This window comes from Callionymus lyra, chromosome 19 (assembly GCF_982586985.1).
Source record: "Callionymus lyra chromosome 19, fCalLyr1.hap1.1, whole genome shotgun sequence".
Classification (NCBI taxonomy): Eukaryota; Metazoa; Chordata; class Actinopteri; order Syngnathiformes; family Callionymidae; genus Callionymus; species Callionymus lyra.
Window position 1 is genome coordinate 13,617,265 of NC_141836.1, and position 18,796 is coordinate 13,636,060.

At 38.9% G+C, this 18,796-nt stretch overlaps 2 protein-coding genes across 4 annotated transcripts; one reads left to right on the top strand and one right to left on the bottom strand.

Annotated features, from left to right (window-relative positions):
• Window positions 1-340: 340 nt before the first annotated feature.
• Window positions 341-6,317, top strand: szrd1 (SUZ RNA binding domain containing 1). Of its 2 annotated transcripts, none has more exons than XM_087781207.1 (5): window positions 341-547; window positions 2,759-2,923; window positions 4,206-4,255; window positions 4,390-4,659; window positions 5,200-6,317. In XM_087781207.1, exons 2-5 carry the CDS (start codon window positions 2,876-2,878, stop codon window positions 5,312-5,314), a joined length of 483 nt encoding a protein of 160 aa, XP_087637333.1. In that variant the 5' UTR covers window positions 341-547; window positions 2,759-2,875; the 3' UTR covers window positions 5,315-6,317. The 2 variants fall into 2 exon arrangements, with proteins under 2 accessions (XP_087637333.1, XP_087637334.1); XM_087781208.1 differs by having other exon boundaries at window positions 5,203-6,317.
• A 42-nt stretch (window positions 6,318-6,359) lies between these two features.
• Window positions 6,360-18,445, bottom strand: atp13a2 (ATPase cation transporting 13A2). 2 transcript variants are annotated; one of them, XM_087781205.1, is made up of 29 exons: window positions 18,333-18,445; window positions 14,688-14,764; window positions 14,408-14,575; window positions 14,133-14,191; window positions 13,993-14,059; window positions 13,844-13,923; window positions 13,088-13,165; window positions 12,938-13,007; window positions 12,735-12,869; window positions 12,566-12,632; window positions 12,370-12,501; window positions 11,908-12,066; window positions 11,710-11,820; window positions 11,598-11,644; window positions 11,339-11,527; window positions 10,015-10,221; window positions 9,851-9,946; window positions 9,629-9,782; window positions 9,448-9,559; window positions 9,259-9,383; window positions 9,014-9,192; window positions 8,828-8,920; window positions 8,687-8,766; window positions 8,462-8,614; window positions 8,300-8,396; window positions 7,198-7,421; window positions 6,965-7,116; window positions 6,718-6,890; window positions 6,360-6,596 (listed from the first exon to the last, which is right to left on the bottom strand). In XM_087781205.1, exons 1-29 carry the CDS (start codon window positions 18,370-18,372, stop codon window positions 6,432-6,434), a joined length of 3,489 nt encoding a protein of 1,162 aa, XP_087637331.1. In that variant the 5' UTR covers window positions 18,373-18,445; the 3' UTR covers window positions 6,360-6,431. The 2 variants fall into 2 exon arrangements, with proteins under 2 accessions (XP_087637331.1, XP_087637332.1); XM_087781206.1 differs by lacking the exon at window positions 18,333-18,445 and adding an exon at window positions 15,818-15,963.
• Window positions 18,446-18,796: the final 351 nt, after the last annotated feature.

Consider the following 18,796-nt stretch of genomic DNA (forward strand, 5'->3'; position numbering starts at 1 on the left):
CAGATAATAACAGAGATGCCGCTTCAGAAAGAATTTTTACAAATAAAATGCAAGATTAAATTAAAATTGAAAACATTAATTATATAAATAAAACTTGTGTTGTAATAGCAATTATATTTTTTTCTCATGTTTCCATGCCACAAGTCTATTCTGCTCCAGCCGCTATTTTTAGCCTTGTATCAGGGCAGAAGTGCGCTTGCGCCACTGCGGTAACAGGACGAGCGCATGCGCCCGGCGAGCCAATCAGAGAGGGACACACGGGTGTGGGCGTTCACAGGAGAAAGGAAGATAAACGCGGAGACCAGTTGGAGCGCATATACGTTGCGACTGCAGAGACTTTTCCTTGTGGATCTTGTAAAAACAATAAACCAGTGGAAGTACAATTTTCATGTGTTGGTGAACCGCAAATAAAAACCCATCCTCCGTGGTTCTGGATTATTTTTGGGGACTGTGGACTGCCATGCTGGTGGAGTCCCGAGTGAAGCAGAAAGCATCTTGATAATGGACGGATAAGGGCGTCATAATGTGGATACGAGTGTGTTGTGATGTAGGTTCTATTATGGCGAGGAGGGAAGAAAAGAAAATCGGATCGGAACCACAAACGCGAATTTGGACCCACACATGAGCTGCACTGAACAATAAGATTAAACTGAAAAACAAAAAAATAGTACTTTATTGGGCTGTTTTAATTCCGTCAATTTGTCTTGTTCCTTTTTTTTAATGGTTAAATAGCAAGAAAAATGAGTTTCCGTGTTTGTGGTGTGAAGATTGATCGCTTTCTTTGTCAAACGCCATTTTGTGTCAAATTATAAAAACAATGTTTTTTGACAGCCATTTGCTTGCTTTCTGATCTGAAAATAACACGAAACGAACGTTTTTTTTCTAATTGAATTACGCCTAGAAGACAAGGATGACATTGAAGGCCGATCCGATTTTTTTACCGTCAACGTGTGGTTTCGGATGGGTTTGTAAATACAGCCAGATGCAAAATAATGCATAAAATGAACAAGAAAATGTGTATAACCACATTTATTTTCTATTAAAAACAAGCAAAATGTATATAATATAAATGTAAGATGCTTAACAAACCATTTTCTTACCACAAATGAAGTGATATTAATGTAAAATTGGTTGTTGTAGTAATGTGGAGTGGTAAGATATTATAGTGGAAGTGGAAGCAGTATAAGAAATGTGTTAATGAGTGCTTTTTATTAATGCATACTAATATTCATATGAAAAACTCTGCCTGAAACAGAAGTGAACAGAGAAGTACTTTGTCGTGCTGCACGGAAGGAAGTGGTGACTGTCGTATACCACAGTTTGCAGAAAGTGCAGGAAGCTTTTAGGTTTTATTTCATCGAACGAAAGGCTACATATGATTGATGCACACACACGGATGTAATAGATTCAGTGCAAAAGTGCAAAGTGATGCAGGGTGCAAAGGGGATAGTGTGGTGGTAGTGATCAGTGCAGACCTTCTGAGGACCTTTTGTCAGGATTAGACAGCTGATCTCCCCCCAGAGAGACATTAGAATGTGCAGCACATCTACCAAGAGTTTAATCAGAATCAGAATTCACCAGGCAAGACATTGCCTCTCTTGTTAAGATGCCTCAATGAAGAGTAGCAGTCGTTGTTAATGTGAGCCTTTAAAATAAATAGAAGTTAAGACTGTTCAACATTAGCTATATGTGACGTCAATAACCCATCGCTTTACTTGAACTTGTGTTTTTTTGACTGCAGCAATAAGGCTGAGGGTGAGGTGTGTTTCGATGTGAAGCAAATGTCCCAGCAGCCCTGTGATTTGAGGGGTTCTTACAGAGTCATGACTCATGCCATGGTGCAGGGAGCTGTCTAGCCAGCAGCCACCTGAATGCTGCAGCAAATTAACTTACGTTAGAATAGACAAGTAGCGCCCCCTGCGGGATACTATATGGAATGCTTTTAATTTGAGAAAATCCGTGTGCTGATTGTAATGACACAAGTATTATAACAATACCACACCTAACACTCACTATTACTTTAATATTATTCCAATATTGTTTCTATTAATATATATTTTTGGTTAAGGTCTTACTCTATTTTTTTCCCACCACAGTGAGCTGCAATTTACTATATATCTAGAAAATAAACCTATATTCGTGGGAACACAGTGTTCTGGACAAACACTCACAAAGCTCCTTAATCTCAATTATCCGCAGAAAATGTGTTATTATTGTGGGTCAACCGGCTACAAATTGTATTAATCATTAAACCCTTAGATAAACACATATTTTGCGATGACAAAAACATATTTGTCGACTCTATAGATGATCAATAAAGTTGATCTATCTATCTATCTACTGTATATTAGAAAGCTAAAATAAATCATTTAAAATATATATATTTATGGAAATATCTGATATATTTCAACAAAACCTTAATAAGGGAACATATTAAAAGCATGCATTTTTTAAATCCCTTCATGTGAATACAAAAAATGGCTTTTTCTTGATGCACTGGCATCCTGTCCAGGGTGTCCCTCGCCTCTCTTACCAATTAGCTAGAGTAATCTAAGAGCTCCACAACCCCAAAAGAAAACAAATATATTGGTGGAAATATGACCACAGATGCTTAAGTCAAAATAGACTTTTGTTCTACATTAATTGTAAAATATTGTGAGTTAAGGTTCTGTTTTTTAGAAGATGAATTTATCTAATCGAGATATTTTCTTTGTGTACATACTCGTGTGTTGATCTTTTTCTTCGTCCTCCCTCACAGTTGAAGTTTCGCTGCGGAGTTCGAGCTGTGGGAAAGCCGGTCTCAGGAGGAGGTGACGCGGCGATGGAGGCGGAGCATCCCGGCCGACTCTTCAGCGTGTCTTAAGCAACATGAAACATGGATGAGGAGATCGCGGAAAGTTGGGAGGAAGCCGCCGATAGTGGGGTAAATAACGACAACACCGCACAGAACTCTCGCACGCTCTCGGATCCGCTCGTTGGACCCGCTCGGCTGATCTGGAGTCAGTTGTTGTTCGTGTTTAAACAAGTCTCGTGGGCCAACAATGTGGCTAATGCTAACTCGCTAGCGTCGGGAAAGTAAGCTGCTATAGCTACCTTTAAATTCACAAGTTTAAGGCTTTAACTCAAATAACTACACGTTTACTAGCTAGTTTAAACGACACGGACGTTGTTTTATCCAGTCTATTGTAGTATTTTAAAGGGAATTCCGAGCTATGCTAATGTATGTGTTTAAAGTTGTTAGCTAATGCTAAGTTGTTACTTGGCTCCTAACGTATTCTATTTGTATTATTTATCAGTTTATATTGTTAAATAGTTGACAAATACGTGTTGTTTTAAAGTAAATTCTCACTCCAGGTTCGGAAGGTTCGCTTACCTTGAATTCGAAAGCTGGCTTGTTTGGTTTCGTGTTGGTTTCAAGTTTGTTGAATGAAGATGATCAACTTTTTGTTGCTCACCGCGGAAATGTTCATAAAATGGCGTCATTCGTCTGTTTTTACAATGAAATAGAGAAAAGGTATGTCTGGATTATTTCCCAGAATTCACTTCACTGATGATTGACACGATCAGAACTGATTGAAGTTCATCGGCTGGTGCTAAACTACGACATTTCCGGCTTTATCGTGATTATTGTTTAACAGAATAACTTTATCCTAATTCTATTTATTAACGTTAACATTTTTTTCACTGAATAATATTACAAAACAACTCTTAAAAGTGCATATTGTAGAAACAAATATATAAATAAAATATGGTCTTTATTATCACTATTTTTTATTTATTTATTTTTTACAATTGAGGTACATATTTTATTAAGGCAAATACACATTTTTAAATTCAAACAAATCTTGTTTTAATATATAAGTTTCTTAATTTGGATTCTCATTTCTAATGTTGACCTAACAAAATTCATTGGATTCATCTAAATATGGTATTATAAAGAAACATGTTCAAGAGGAATAAAACTCTTTATTAAGAGTGAAAAGTACAATAAAACCAGGGGAATTAAATCTCTGTGTGAGGATATCAGGCACTGATGTTGACTTGCAGAGCTGGATTTGGCACTGCTGCCGCTACTGTGTATTTTTAACTCCGTAACTGAAGCCTCTATTTGCCTCACTCTGGTGCCCTCGCCCCACCTTAAGGATTCACGTATCATTGTCATTCAGGTGTTTTTTGTTCGTTGACCCTCTTTCCATCCTATACAGGAAATGGAAAGACGGCTGGAGGAGAAACTACGGATAAGTCAAAGAGAAAAGTAAGACTTTGATCTTAACCAGCATGAGATTATGCAACTATAGTAAATGTTTAAAAATAGTTTCTGGATTACATCTTGTGACTATTTTCTTCCTAAAATATAATGTTGTGCTCATTTTCTTATCTTTTTTTCAGGGATTCCAACAATCATTCGCCCCCTCCACTGATGGCATCGATTGTCATCCAGGACGACTCTCTCCCAATGGCACCGCCACCACAGATCAGGATTCTAAAGCGTCCCACGAGCAACGGGTCCCTAGGCTCGCCCCTCAACCAAAGCCGACCCACGCCGCAGGTCAAGTCTCTGGCCCAGCGAGAAGCCGAGTACGCCGAGGCCCGGAAAAGAATATTGGGGAGCGCCTGTCCAGACGAGACGCCCCCGGATAATAAAACCAATAACGACAGGTAAATTAACCAAAAAGCAGCAAACTATTCCCAACAATTTCCCCGAAAGAGACCCCCAGAGGGATCAATAACGTTTTATCCATCTATCTAAAACAACTCTCATGATTGAAAAGATCACAGACCTGAAATCTTACTTGTGTTGCTTCAGTAAAAGCAGAGTGTCTTAACCGCAGAGGCACACGGGATGTTTGCTTTGCTGTGTTTCATAATCATCCAAGTCTAACAGAGCAAAAATGACAATGAAGAATGAACACTTGTTTCACCAGCAGATAAAAGCTGACTTAATGATTCAATTCATAATATTTATTCTTTTAATTGAATTGTGAAAACGGTGATAGAGTTCAGCTGTAAATGACTTGAGGTGTGAGACTGCCTTTACCATGTCGCTATGATTGAACATAAACCTGTAATTCCCACATGGTTTAGATGGTGTTTCCCCACCAGGCTCTACAACAGATACGCGGAATATTCTCATCTTCAAAGTAGTAATTATCGTTGTCTGAACATGAATGACACCGAGTCCCGTTTGTGTTTCCCCAGCAGGTCTGGAAGAGGTAACCCTTCATCATCATCTGAGGACACTAGATCCAACAATAGCTCTGTCCGGCAGCAAGCCAGTCCTGACGGCAACCACGGGTTCCGGCAGCTCAGATAATTGGACTGCAGAGCAGCGCCATTTTTTTTCGTGTGTGTTTGCGAGTGTGTGGTTCAGTTCCTCAGATGAGACTGTGTGTGTGTGCGTGTATGGGATCTCGGCCCTTTTCTCTCCGCTCCGTTTGACACTGTGACTTTACCCGGATCCACTGTGAAGATCCCTTTAAAAAGATCCACCCCTTTTTTTTTTTTACCCATCACCCCCCTGCAGACAGACTACCAGAGGAGATGCTTCTCCACAATCTCAGCACCCGTCGAAGTTGCAACTTATTCTCTCCCAGTCAGTGTAAGGTTCAACTCCACTGTCTAATTTTTTTTTTTAACCAAGCTGTGGTGTCAGTCGGTCTCATAATCATGCTGCCATTTGTTTTTAAAGAGTGACGGGGTTTGAATGTAAAGTTGTGTATGTTTACGGGTTGTTTTTTTTTCTAAATAAGTTGTGCTTTACCAGCTGTCTCCACCAAGACTGCTGACCTCATCTATTTTTTAAATTTCCTTTTTTTTTTTCTCTGCCTTTTTTTGGGTAAATCAAGTATTTTTAATCCTACCAAAATCCCTCAAAGTGTATATAAAAGTATCTCTAGGAAGTTTTTAAATATGTGCAGGATCTGGTGTAGCAGCTGGAAGGAACGGTGAATGTTGGCCAGACTGAATGAACTGAGATTGTATATATATATTTTTTTTCCAACCACTCGAACCTGAAAGTTTGATCGATTTCACCGTCATCATAGGAAGCAAATTTTCGCAATAAAATCATCAGTCATGGTAAGATCAACACTTCTTCAGCTGTAGTTGCTGGATAAATGTTTTATTTTTCTCACTTTTTACTGGAAAATCTAAAGCCATAACTCAGTTGCTGGGGCCGTGTCATGATTGTGCCTCCTGACTCTTTATTTCCAGCCTGTTCTGAAAGAATAGTTAGAAAAATCAAGAGTTCTAATAGTCAAACTGTACTTCTCAATACTGCCTGTAAAAAAACAGATTTAATAAAAAAGAAAAGTGTAGTTTCCTTCATTTTATGTAAAGCCATCAAAACCCGGAAACGCTTGTATAAAAAAAATGCTTTTAATCAAGTGAAAACCTTCATGTAGTCCAAAGGTGAAGAGAGGTAGCTGGTGTTAGCTGCAGTTGATGACTGTCCGCTCCGACGGAAACAGGGTTTGGTTAAGCGGAGGCCACAAGGTCGACCCAGCGAGTTGCGTGTCCAGAAGCTTGTACTTTTTCTTCGACGGACGCTTTGCTCGACAGCGGAATAAATCGAGCAAACCCTTGTCGATCAGAAGCTGCGGAATAAAAAGTTTTGATATTCTTTAATAAGCAGACGCACGTTTAATCTTTACTGTGGTCATCATGAGATATTCAGCCTGAAACGAACGGTAGGTTTTCTATTCATTCGTCACTCACCTCCACCACGAAGCAAACGAGGAAGTTAAGAGCAGCCAGCGCGACCAACAGCAGCTTGAAATCCATATCGCTTAAGTCGAACAATGCAAGCAAGCCGCCGAAAACCTTCCCCGGATACAAAGCCATCCAGGTCATTACGGAAAACAGGCCAATTATGATGAACAGGAAAATCGCTGTAAAAAAAAGAAGTTAAAAAATGACCTCACTTTACTCAATCCATCATCTTCTCAAGCTTGATTTGACTCACGGGTGCGGTAGAGCGGCAGCTTGTGAGGATATCCTTTGGTGAGCACCACAGCGATGAAGATGTACTGGTATCCAGTCACGCTGAAAACACCAGTGTTCACCATGTTCGGAAGGTTCTCTTCTCCAACCAGGGTGGTGTTGAGTGGAACGTACCTTAAACGACGAAGTGTGGTGATTAACCGGATCGTGACGAGGACGGTAGGAGTTCAACGTGAGGCGAGATATTCTACTGACCACGTTTGTGAGGTAGTGATGAAGAGCGAGCCCAGCTGAGTTGAGAAGAGAGCGCAAGCGTGGAGGACGACGCTGCCCAGGACCGGCAGCGACAGAAGACAGGCCGGGGGTCTGCGGGTGTGAAGCTCTTTGCTTGGACCTCCTAATCCCATGAGGACGGCGAGGACGGTCACGAGGAAGATGTCAAAATAGAGGAACTGGAAGTCGCCCAGAGAAGTCCTCACCTGGTCACGGAGAAACAAAATTTGGTCTTAAAATGTCTTTATTTACGTACTCATTTTATCTCTATTTGTGGTTCGTGTCTTTCACTTCCAGGGCAGTCATTAATGAGCAGAATTCTACACAGACATGGAAAATAAAACAGAATTTCTTGTGGGGGGGAAAAGGGATAAACGAAAAATTGTCACACATCACACCGACACGCAGGTAATGTGATAACATGAGAACATTACTTGAAAGTGAATTAAGTAAACATAAGATACATAACTTTGAACGCAATTTATGTTTATAGTAAAAATAACTGTGATATTTGGTTTTCGTGAACCAAATGTACGAGTTGCTAAATTCATTTTTTTTATAAATGTTTATTTTATGCATTATTTATATATCTTTATATTTATTTCTTACAATACTAAGAAAACACAGAATAAATGTTAAATCGTGTCTGATATCACAATAAAATAAAATATTTTGAATCCAGTTAAACAGATATAATATTTGCCGTCTGTGGTCATGTATGGCTGTGGCAGTAGGTATAAAAAAGAGTTCTATGAACCAATTAATCCTTGGATCAGTGAACGTTTGAACAATTTAAATAACGAACTATGACCTGAACTAGTTCACGTAGAGAGTGAAGTTTCCCATAACACTCATTATTGGCTACTTACATTATACATTATTAGTTGGGTTAATGGAATTGCATTATTAAATAGAATAGAATAAAACAAACATTTTATTGACTAAAACCAGTTGAACGTAATCAGTTTTTAAACTAGGTTAAAAAGACAGTAATGGACATTGTATTTCAGGCCGCTGAAACGGGAAACCAACATTAGTTCCCGAAGAATAGTTTGTATCCGTACCCCCACCCACGGCCACTCACCGAGTACAGGATGAGCACAGACAGGAACTGGATCATACTGTACATGGCCATGTACCTGAAGAGACTGAAGGAAGTGACCAGGGAGCATCGGCCTTCACTGGAAAACGACGGGGAATATTAAAGTCAGGCTGATTCTTCGGCAAACCTTTGATCTGATCTCACCTGATGAGCAGCGGGACGCAGCTGATGTTGCTTATCTTGGAGGTGAAAGGTGAAGCAACGGACGCTTCCGCTTCAGACAGAGAAATGCCGGCATCGGAGGCCCGGAGGGCTCCACAGTCGTTGGCTCCGTCTCCACACATGCCCACCGAGTAACTGAAGTAGAATTAAAAAACAACAGCTCTTCATCTATAGCTCATCGTGCGACACAAAAACGTGAAAACTCACTGTAGGTCCTGCAGTTCCTTCACCAGCTCGGTCTTCTGGTCGGGAGCCATACGAGCAAATATTGTCGCCTTCATCAAAACCTGCAACAGACCGTAGTCGGAGGTTCGATGATCCCATTTTCACACCTCGGCTCTCGTTTACCTTTGGCAGATAATCACGAAAGTGATCACAGAGGACAGCAAAGGACTTCCCGCTGATGGCTAGGTGGTATTCCCATCCTCCCTGGTAGAGTTGCTGTTAAACAATATAGACAGACTTCAATCATGAAACTGAAATTCTTCATCGGTTTATTCACGTCAAAATAGTCCTTAAATGAAAGTGAAAGACCTGTCTTGAAGTTTCTGCAGACTCTTCAGAGTCTGTAGACTCGACTCCCTCCAGGCTGAACTTGAGAGTCGGCATGGCCTCGGCTGTTGCTGGAGTGGCGCTGATGAAAATCACCTTCTCCTCAGCTCCGATCATCCCACAGTTCTTGGCAACGTTGACGGCTGTGAGGAGGTTGTCGCCTGGGAAGTGATCAATCGCTCGTTTATTATGACTCGAGGGGTTCAGACGTCTTGAGGTTCTCTCACCCGTCACCATGACTGTGCGCAGATGAGCCAGTCTCAGGACGTTGATGGCCTTGGGACTTTCTGGCTTGATCAGGTTCTTCAACATCAACATGCCCACGAACGTCATGTCTCTCTCGATCTCCCCGCTGATGACGGAATAATCATTGAATCCTCCCAAAAATTGACCAGAAAGCGACTTTCGTTCACTACCGTTTGATGGCCGTCAAGTCGCTGCTGTCGTCTAGGGTCCTATAAGCCAGCGCGAGAACCCTGAGACCTTCACTGGCAAAGTTTTTAAGCACACTTGAGAACTGTGGCGGCACTGTCGAGGATAAGGTTTTCAATATTAACACATTGTAGACGCGGCTTAAACACTTATCAAGTCGTGCACCTGTGTTCTGGTGGCAGAGACTGGCCACCATCTCTGGGGAGCCTTTCATAAAAGCGACACAGCGCCCCCCGCTGGTCGCGGTCACCACACTCATCCTCTGCAAGACCGAGGAAAAGGGGAACCTCTGAACGGTGGCCACCGCCTCACAGGAACTCTGAGGAGGATGAGGAGATTCAAGGTTTCTGTGTAGGGCTTATTTTACCTCGTGGCACAAAAACCTACTGGTTTATCAAGCGGTGGTCTCATGACGCTTAAAACTCTGCGACCTCCAAACTCCTCATTGAGCACCTTTTCATCTCCCTCTGGCTCGTGAAGAGTCTATAAAACAATTCAATTTAATTTAGCATCGATTACAACAGTCTAAATGTGTTTAATGCGAATCTTACCCAGCCAGTGGAATCCATCATCTTCAACTCCAAAGGGTCTCCTAGCGGCCGACCTTTCAGCAGGGTCACCGTGTGGGCACACGCCAGTCCTGACAACATGGGCCCCGCAGGAAGGAGTGCGGGGTCCGAGACCAAATCTGAGAAGCCAGCAGGTGTCGCCTCCATCACCCCCCACACATCCAGACCATCCTCTGTCAGGGTTCCAGTCTTGAAGAGAAGAGATGGCAGCCTCAGTCTCAATAACCATTTTTAAATGTATTCCCATTTTGATATTGAATACTATTAATAAAAAATGTTTTTCTCAGTTTTCATAGAAGATTAATTCCTCTTTACAACCCAATGACAGACAAGATTGATACTTGATACGATTTATACGATTGATACTTTGTGTTTAGGTCTGATTTGAAAAACATTATTGTTGGCAATGTTTTGATTGAGATAGTAAAGATCCAAACATACAAGTAACAGAAACAGGAGTTCACAAGGAAGCCCATATCATGATAAACAAATTATTTAATGTAGTAAGATAACATAGATATCATCCATAGGGCCTGGAATAACGTGTCCATCTGTGCGGTAGAAGTATTGAAGATATTACGGAGAAATGTATTAAATAGAATCAAGAAAATAATCAGTGTTATGGTAAATGAGGCAACAAAAAACATTTATAAAACATTCCTAAAAATATTTAAGAGAGAAAATTCAAAAAATACATTAGATCAGTAAAAAAGACAAGGTATATTTTTTAAGTGACATGGATTTGATGACTATATGTTTTGTAGTTTACTGTTAATTAAGACATGAATACAATTATTCTCCTTTTTTACGCTTAATTTAATTGGTTCCTTTAGCGCCATCTTACATGCTTCAAGTGTAGCATTTTTTCGTCAAATTGAATTTATTTATGCGATTCTTTAACTGTACAATGTGACTTCATGATTGCCATCTGATAAATCTTTATTTATTATTTTTTCACAACACTATTGTGTATATCCTTTGGTGAGGTATACATTGTCCAACACGCCTTTTTGTCAATAGCAAGTTTAAGCATAGTTATTGTTGTTGTGGTACATTTAATATTGGACCCAACAGGACCAGAGATGCACAGCCTACATTTGTATGCATTTTGTATCATTCTATAAAGATTTAATGTGAGGATTCATAGTTTGTTACTTACATTGTTAGTTACTACCATCACTGAGACAAGAACAAACTGCCCATTGGAGGCCGAGATATAATTTTTGATTCGTTTTTAATTCGGCTGCCTTGTTTACAGTGCTATTATTTCCATCGATAATTATCTACGACTCTAGGAGGTCCTCACCTTGTCAAAGCAGAACATGGACACTTTTCCAGAGGCGTTGATGCGCGGTGGACTGATGCAGAACACGCCCAACTTCTTCAGCCGCCTCTGGGCAAATATGGTCCCGATGGTGAGTGCAGCCGGCAGAGCAGGAGGCACAGCAATGGTCACTACGTCCAAGCTACGAAATATGATATCCCGCCAGCTTGCCTGGTCAGAAAGGATAAGTCAGGGGTTATGTTTTATTTTTAAATGCCACACCAGATGAGAGCTTTCTTACATGATACTCATAGAAGACAACAAAGCTGTAAAGGGTTCCAATGAATGCTGAAAAAAAGGATGAAAACGTTAATCTCCAATTCTTTATTGACGAAATTGTTGCCGTTACTCACCAAAAAGAGCCATGACGGCCATAAACTTAATGGAATCTTGGTAGAAGCGGAAGTTGCCTGGTTCAGGATACAAGATGGAGCTGATCAAGCTTCCTTTGGCTGTGAGGAAACCTGCAAAATTATTAAACGTTAACCTTCATAGACATGAAATGGAATCTCAATGAATACAAAGATATTCATCGTCAACAATCTCCGTACCCGTTTTGGTTACTATAGCAACACCACCTTCTCCTGATTTTCCTCCTTTGGTTTGAATAATGTGAGTCCCGCAGAATATTGTGTGGCGACGCTCGGTCTCGGATTTGTAGATTCCTTCACCTCCCGGCAACGGTGTTTTCAGCACTGGAACACTCTCACCTGGAGAAATTGAAAACAAAGAACGGATAAAATTTCTGTTGTATTGATTATTAAAGCATAACACAGTGTTCATTTTATCTGAATCAAGCTTGTGTTCTGTCAAGTTTACTTAAAACACAAGTCTGTAAACTAGTAAAACAAGTAACATGGAATATACATATATACAGTATGTATATAAATCATCCATTCAGACACAATCACATACTGATGGGAGTAGGCTGCAACGCATCTAATAAACTACAAAAACAGGATACCACAATAATCTCAGTCTATTTATATGATATGCCGAAGATTTTCTTTCACCTGTGAGCATGCTTTCGTTGACCAGACATTCCCCGCTCAGCAGGGCTGCGTCACATGGGAACACAAGTCCATCTTGAGGTATGAGGATGCAGTCGCCGGGCACGAGCTCCACCGAGCTCACGCTGTGCTCCTCTAAGCAAGGAGAAGAGTGAGCGACGTCATCAGCAAAAAAATGGAGCTCCAGATGCAAACCTACCTCCCGATTGTCGGCGGACGACGACGGTCGTGACCAAACGGGCCATTTCGTGAAGCGTTTCACTTTGCTGTGAGTGCAGAGAAGCGATTACTCTTTCCACTTTGTTAAGAACGTAACATCAGTCGCGTTATTAATCGAGAAAAAGAATGGGGCTTCATTAGTGACTCACCTTTCGTATCTCGTACAGTGACACACTAATGGAGAGAACCGAGATAAAAAATATACAGGAGGCATAATAATAATAATCATCAATGCTCCACAGGATTATACTAAAGATCTGGAAGACGTAAAATGGGTTCAGGACCTAAACACAAAACAGAATGTAGAGTTATAAGAGAGAGATCAAACGATAAACGGACAATAAGACGTCACCTCTTCAAACAGCAGCCTGAGGTATGACTTGACGGGCACGTCGATAAGGTTGGGACCAAAAATCTGTCTCCTGGAAGACGCCAGGAAAGTAAAAGGTTAAAGCGCCATATTCTTTCCCCTTCAGATCCATCAGCTTGAGTGGCTTCTGACCTTGAGCTCTGGTCGTATAGACTCAAACCTTTTTGGAGGCTGTGCAGGTCACTGCAGGTCCGGTCCTCATTGAGGACACTAAAAATGGCACCAAATTAGACTTTGACACAGATGATGAAAAAGAGGAAGCTTGACAAGTACTATATTTATTTGTCATTATTTCTATTATACATGCATCTTTTATATTTTTCGTATCCATGTAATAATTTATTAAACTCAATAAAAATGATAACTGGGACATGATTTAACCGTGAATGACGTCAACACCAAAATCTAATAATCTGTTCTTCGTCCCATTGTCAACATACCAGGAAAATGTCATCGGTATTATAGAAAGACAGACAGTTCATCACCTTCTTTGCGGAGGTAATTAAGCCATGTGACGAGACAAATATTGACGCCTTTGTCTCCTATGGATTAGTAAACCCTGTTAACAAACACCTTCGTAATTAAATGTTTAGCCAAACTTATTAAATCTCCTAGTGCTACAATTATAGGCCAGCTGGGCTTAGAGCTTTAGTCCAATATATATTCAAGATTTGATACTGCAATTAAAGTTCAAATGCGAGACAAAAAAAAAGCAATAACAAATGGTCTATTAATAGAACCAGAAAACTTAGATAACGCATATCTGATGCTAAAAAATGTGTCATAACAACAACAACTAAGAGATTGTGGAGTCCTGCTGATTGTGACCGAATATTCAATAACCTAATGTGTACAAACACAATGAAGACTTGAGAGTTTAAACTTTACCCAACAGAACAGAAAGCTCCTTTCCGGTCCAACCAGACAAAGCGTGATCCTTCATAAATGTAGTAGCGCAGAAGTGTTTTCTGGAACAAAAATGATCTATCAACACATAAACAACAGGTGAGTGAATTTTGTTGAAATATACAACTTACATTTTCCTTGTTGAGCTGGATCGTATCTCGGCATTCATTTTCCCCAAGGTCCCCAAACGCCCCCAAACTTCAACAATCAAAGAAATGAACCGATTAGATTTACTCAAGATTCTCTGGTATGATATATCGACACTACTGACCTTCCCTCCTCCGTCTCCTCCGTTTGAACATCTACCACATGCTGCCGGCCAAAACCATCCTAAAAAATAAAAAAATCAATAATTTCCTCGTCATCTTTTCTTTTTATTCTTCAAACGTTATTGGGTTTGTTCTCTTAATATTTAAATTTAAAAGTAAATAGATCACAAAAAGCTCCTCCCAGAAGATACACATAAGAAATACATAGGGTGAGGTGGAGGACAAGAAAAATACACAAAGGTGAATACATAAAAGAATAAAGGTAAGGAAAACTTACTGTAATGATCAGAACATCGGCCAGAACTGCTGGGCAGGAACGGCAGCGGGCACGGACGGCCAATCTGGGGCGCCAGTGGAAAAGGACTAGTAGTGTGCCCAGGGACAACAACGCTCCAAGTCGGCACATCCAAATTCGCCATTGCACCCACTTATACCCCACAACATCCTGATGGAAGGGAGAAACATGTTCATTGTCACAATTAAAATTCTAATAGTAAGATTCAATTTGCTTTGTATATTCAACATTTTATCAATGCAAACAATGACTCTGGCCTCACCATTTGACCGTCAGGACTGAACAGAGGGTTGCGTAGATTGGGTGAGGGGAGTCCACTCTGCAGGTCGACAACACACCCTGAAAGAGAGGGAATACATCTTTCTTAAAAGTCTGATAGCTTATATGTAACAATCTATAATGACATCACTAACTGTATGTATGCTTTAACATTTCTGTCAACGCTTGATATTTAAAGAAAACACTTAAACACCGTTATTCCTTGTATACAATTATATTATGACAACTCAAGTAATTTGCATTAGTCCTGGATCATTTTTGACATTTACTGAGCTGCTTGTGACTTTCAGAGGTAGTTCTACTTGATATCTAGGAACAGTCTGTGAGAGGAATTTCAAAGTTGGAAAATATTCTCAAACAATTCTGAAACAATTTTTATGTGCCAATGCTGATAACTGCATTAAAAGAATATTAATAGCATTAAAAGAAATATATATATATATATATATAAATATATAAGCTATTTTGAACAGGGTTATGTGAACATGACACATTTAAAATATATTCTCACAGCAAAAATGTTTTATTTAAGTTGTTTGAAAAACAAATTGATCAAACTTTTCATTTGTTTTATTTTCCAGAACTTGGGCTTTTAAAATGTTATTTTGGCTGTCATACTTTGCTAGTTCTTTTTTTTCCTTTAATATACAGAGAGATTTCAACGAATGTTTCGTTACAAACAAGTACAACTATATTTGCTTTCATTTCATTATATTCACCTCAAACTGCGACTTATTTTGTAAATCTTTTGCACAACAATAATTCAATGCTAAAACACGAAACTTAAAAAAAAAATTAAAGGAATATAATTCAGTAAGAAGTCCATATTATCCTCACATCTTCTTTCGATTTCAAAACATGGAAATTCCCGAGTCCATTGAACGCACCAACTCGCAAACGTGGACGTTTATGACTTAAAAAGCAATAAACACTTCGTAAAATACATACTTATCCTATAATAAAGCTGAATAATACGACCACTGAATACAAAAGGACCATATAAAAAAACTCGTTAAAAAAATATAAACATTAGTCCAACAAACTTCCGTAACTTTCGCGTTAACTCGATTACTGATAACGATTATTGTTTTATTTAGCCGAGATTTCGCTCACCGTCGACGACAGCAATTCAAGCAGGTTTTTTTTTTTTAATCCACAAAAAAAGAATTCATTTTAAGCGCTATTCCGGCTGGTAAGGTTTCGCTTCCCTCAGAACACCTGTGGACTTGTGGAACAGGTTACAGGACCTCCAGGAACGACAGCAGATCAGACCTGAGACCAGGTTTTATTCTCCCTGTATTGACAATAGGGGGCGTATCCAGGTTTGTTTGTTTTACCTGGTGAGGTCAAAGAGGATTCAGGACTGGAATTGCCAGTATGTTTTTACTTTTTATCAGTCGTTAAAAATAAGGATTATTTAAAGGATTTATTATTTGAATTAATAATCCATCAGACGTTTCTATAAATAAACAATTTAAACTTTAAACACTCACAAAACCTGTATGAAAAAAAAAATACTATATACGATTTATTGTTCAGAATATTGTTGTTCATTCAAATGAGTCGAAATCAGATTTCACACTAGAAAAATGCATTTCCAGAAGAAAATGCAGTGTGAATGCTGACCCTGCTGTGCTGTGGAAGTAGTATTGAAAATAGAAGTAGTATAAAAGTAAAGGTAGTAGTGGACGTAGTATTTATAGTAGAAGAAGTGGAATTAGTAGTAAAAACAGAAGTAGTAGAAAAGTAGAAGTAGTAGTAGTATTAGTTGTAGAAGTAGTTATGGAAGTAGTAGTAGTATTAGTTGTAGAAGTAGTTGTGGAAGTAGTAGTTAAAGTAGAAGAAGTTGAATTAGTAGTACAACAGAAGTATTAGACAAGTAGAAGTAGTAGTAGTATTAGTTGTTGAAGTAGTTGTGGAAGTAGTAGTGGAAATAGTAGTTAAAGTAGAAGATGTGGAATTAGTAGTACAAGTTAAAGTTGCAGAAAAGTAAAAGTACTAGTAGCATTAGTAGTAAACGTAGAAGTAGTATTAGGATTAGTAGTAGAAGTGGAAGGAGTTGAAACATGAGTTGAAGATGTTTCCTATTGAAATAAATGGGGTAGAAAAAGAGAAATAAAAGAAAGAGTGGAAGAGATAAAAGAAAGATAGAACATAGCCCGCATTTCGGAAACGAGCTGAATTTTGAACGGTTCAAATCTGATACAATTTATGGGAGGAGATGCGGAACAAAGTTTAGGTCAGAAGGAAACAGGATCTCAATTGTGTGATTCCCCAGTTTTCAATATGATGCCTTTAAAATACCTGCACAGCCATCAACGTGAGACTATTACAACATTATTTGCACAGACAAGTTTTATAAACAATAATGTGACGTTCAGAGGGATTAATTTAAAGGTGACGTGTAAGCTACTATTATAAGAACTTGTGGAGTGATATGTACACATACAGGCTTGCCGTGTACACAGACTTAAACTCTGCTGTGCCACTTTATTGGCAACATTTGTTGGGACTCGCTTATCGTGGATAAATAAATGACCCTAATGGCAACAATAACACATTATTAATGAACTAAGTCATCAGTCAGTGCAAAGATAACATTGGGTTTAACTAGTCATGTAACTAAACAAATAGCACATGTAAAATGCTGTTTATTATCTTAGCTGTTGGAAATTATACGTTATATTTCTGGCTGGAAATTGGGAATAACTAACACGAACAAACACACAACCGTTCTTTTTTTTTTAACTTTAGAAGAAGCTGTTTCCCAGAATCTCCTTTAAATGTATATACTGTACAGTTATACATGTCCATTTAAACACTGTGTGTTCCTTTTAAGGACAAACACATCAAACACTGGGTCGATTTTCTTTTTTTAACCTCTCGTATCTTAACTCTTAAAAAGGGGAAATGAAAAGTGACGACACAGTCGTCTGACAAGGTCATCGGATTTAAAAAACAGGACAAAGTGCAACAGTAGAAAAGCAAATGTCAGCTTTAAATGATGTGAATAAACAACACTGTAAAGTATTTGTTAAATGACTCAAAACACTCACAGTCAGTCCACTTGTAAAGTATTTAAATAAACATGACTAAATAAAACTACGTGCTACAGTTTCTTCAAATTGAATTTGGTTGCCATTTCAAATTTTAAATTAAATTTAAGGTGGTATAACATTTTTATCATTGATCTTTCTTGTCTACGTTCTACTTATTTGCACTGACCACGTCACAGGGTGAACGAGCTCTTATGCAAACTAATTATAACTTTATTAAAACAGGAGCTCTTGACCTTTTCATTGTTATTCCTAGAATGTTGTTCATAAGGATTCCACACAAGAACACAACTATAGTGACACAGGCCCCACTTGGGGGACGATCTTGGCAGTAACAAAAATGACTCCTAAAAGTATATATTTCGCTGACAGCTTGACCACATATTTTATTTAACAGTTTAAAATAGTTAGTCGCTGCTTAAACGACAGACAGAAAAGACATTCAAGTTGAATAATCCTTATAGAAAACATCAATATTAGCCCAGCTGACTAGCATATGTTGACATGATAGTGAACTAGCATCACAATTAGCATCAGTAGCATGAAGATTAAATAATCATTTAAAAACTCACCGCTTCGGTCCATTTTGTCTTTGGATACAGTACGTGACATAAAACAATTTTACATTTTTACAACACAAACAATACATGCTGGCTGGTCCTCAGAAGAACCAGCAACCAATTGGAGAAACGACTGAGGGAACTACGGGAAGCAATATGGACCAAAATGGCGAATCAGATTCAGTTTTAGCGCGAGTATCAACAAATCAACAAATACTGAATATAATAGTAGACGTTGGTGTTTGTTGACAATACTCAAATATAGATTATAATTTTAATTTAAAAAATATATGTATAATATAATATGAATAAATATTTTAATAAATAATATACATTTTTTGAAATTATCCAGTGAATTTCAATTTTACATTAGTTTTACCCAAGAAAGAAAACCGAACCAACCATTCTTTTTACCCAGATAATCCTTCAAAGTTGACCTGTTACTCATAGTTCCGAGACCTTGAGTCGTGGTTACA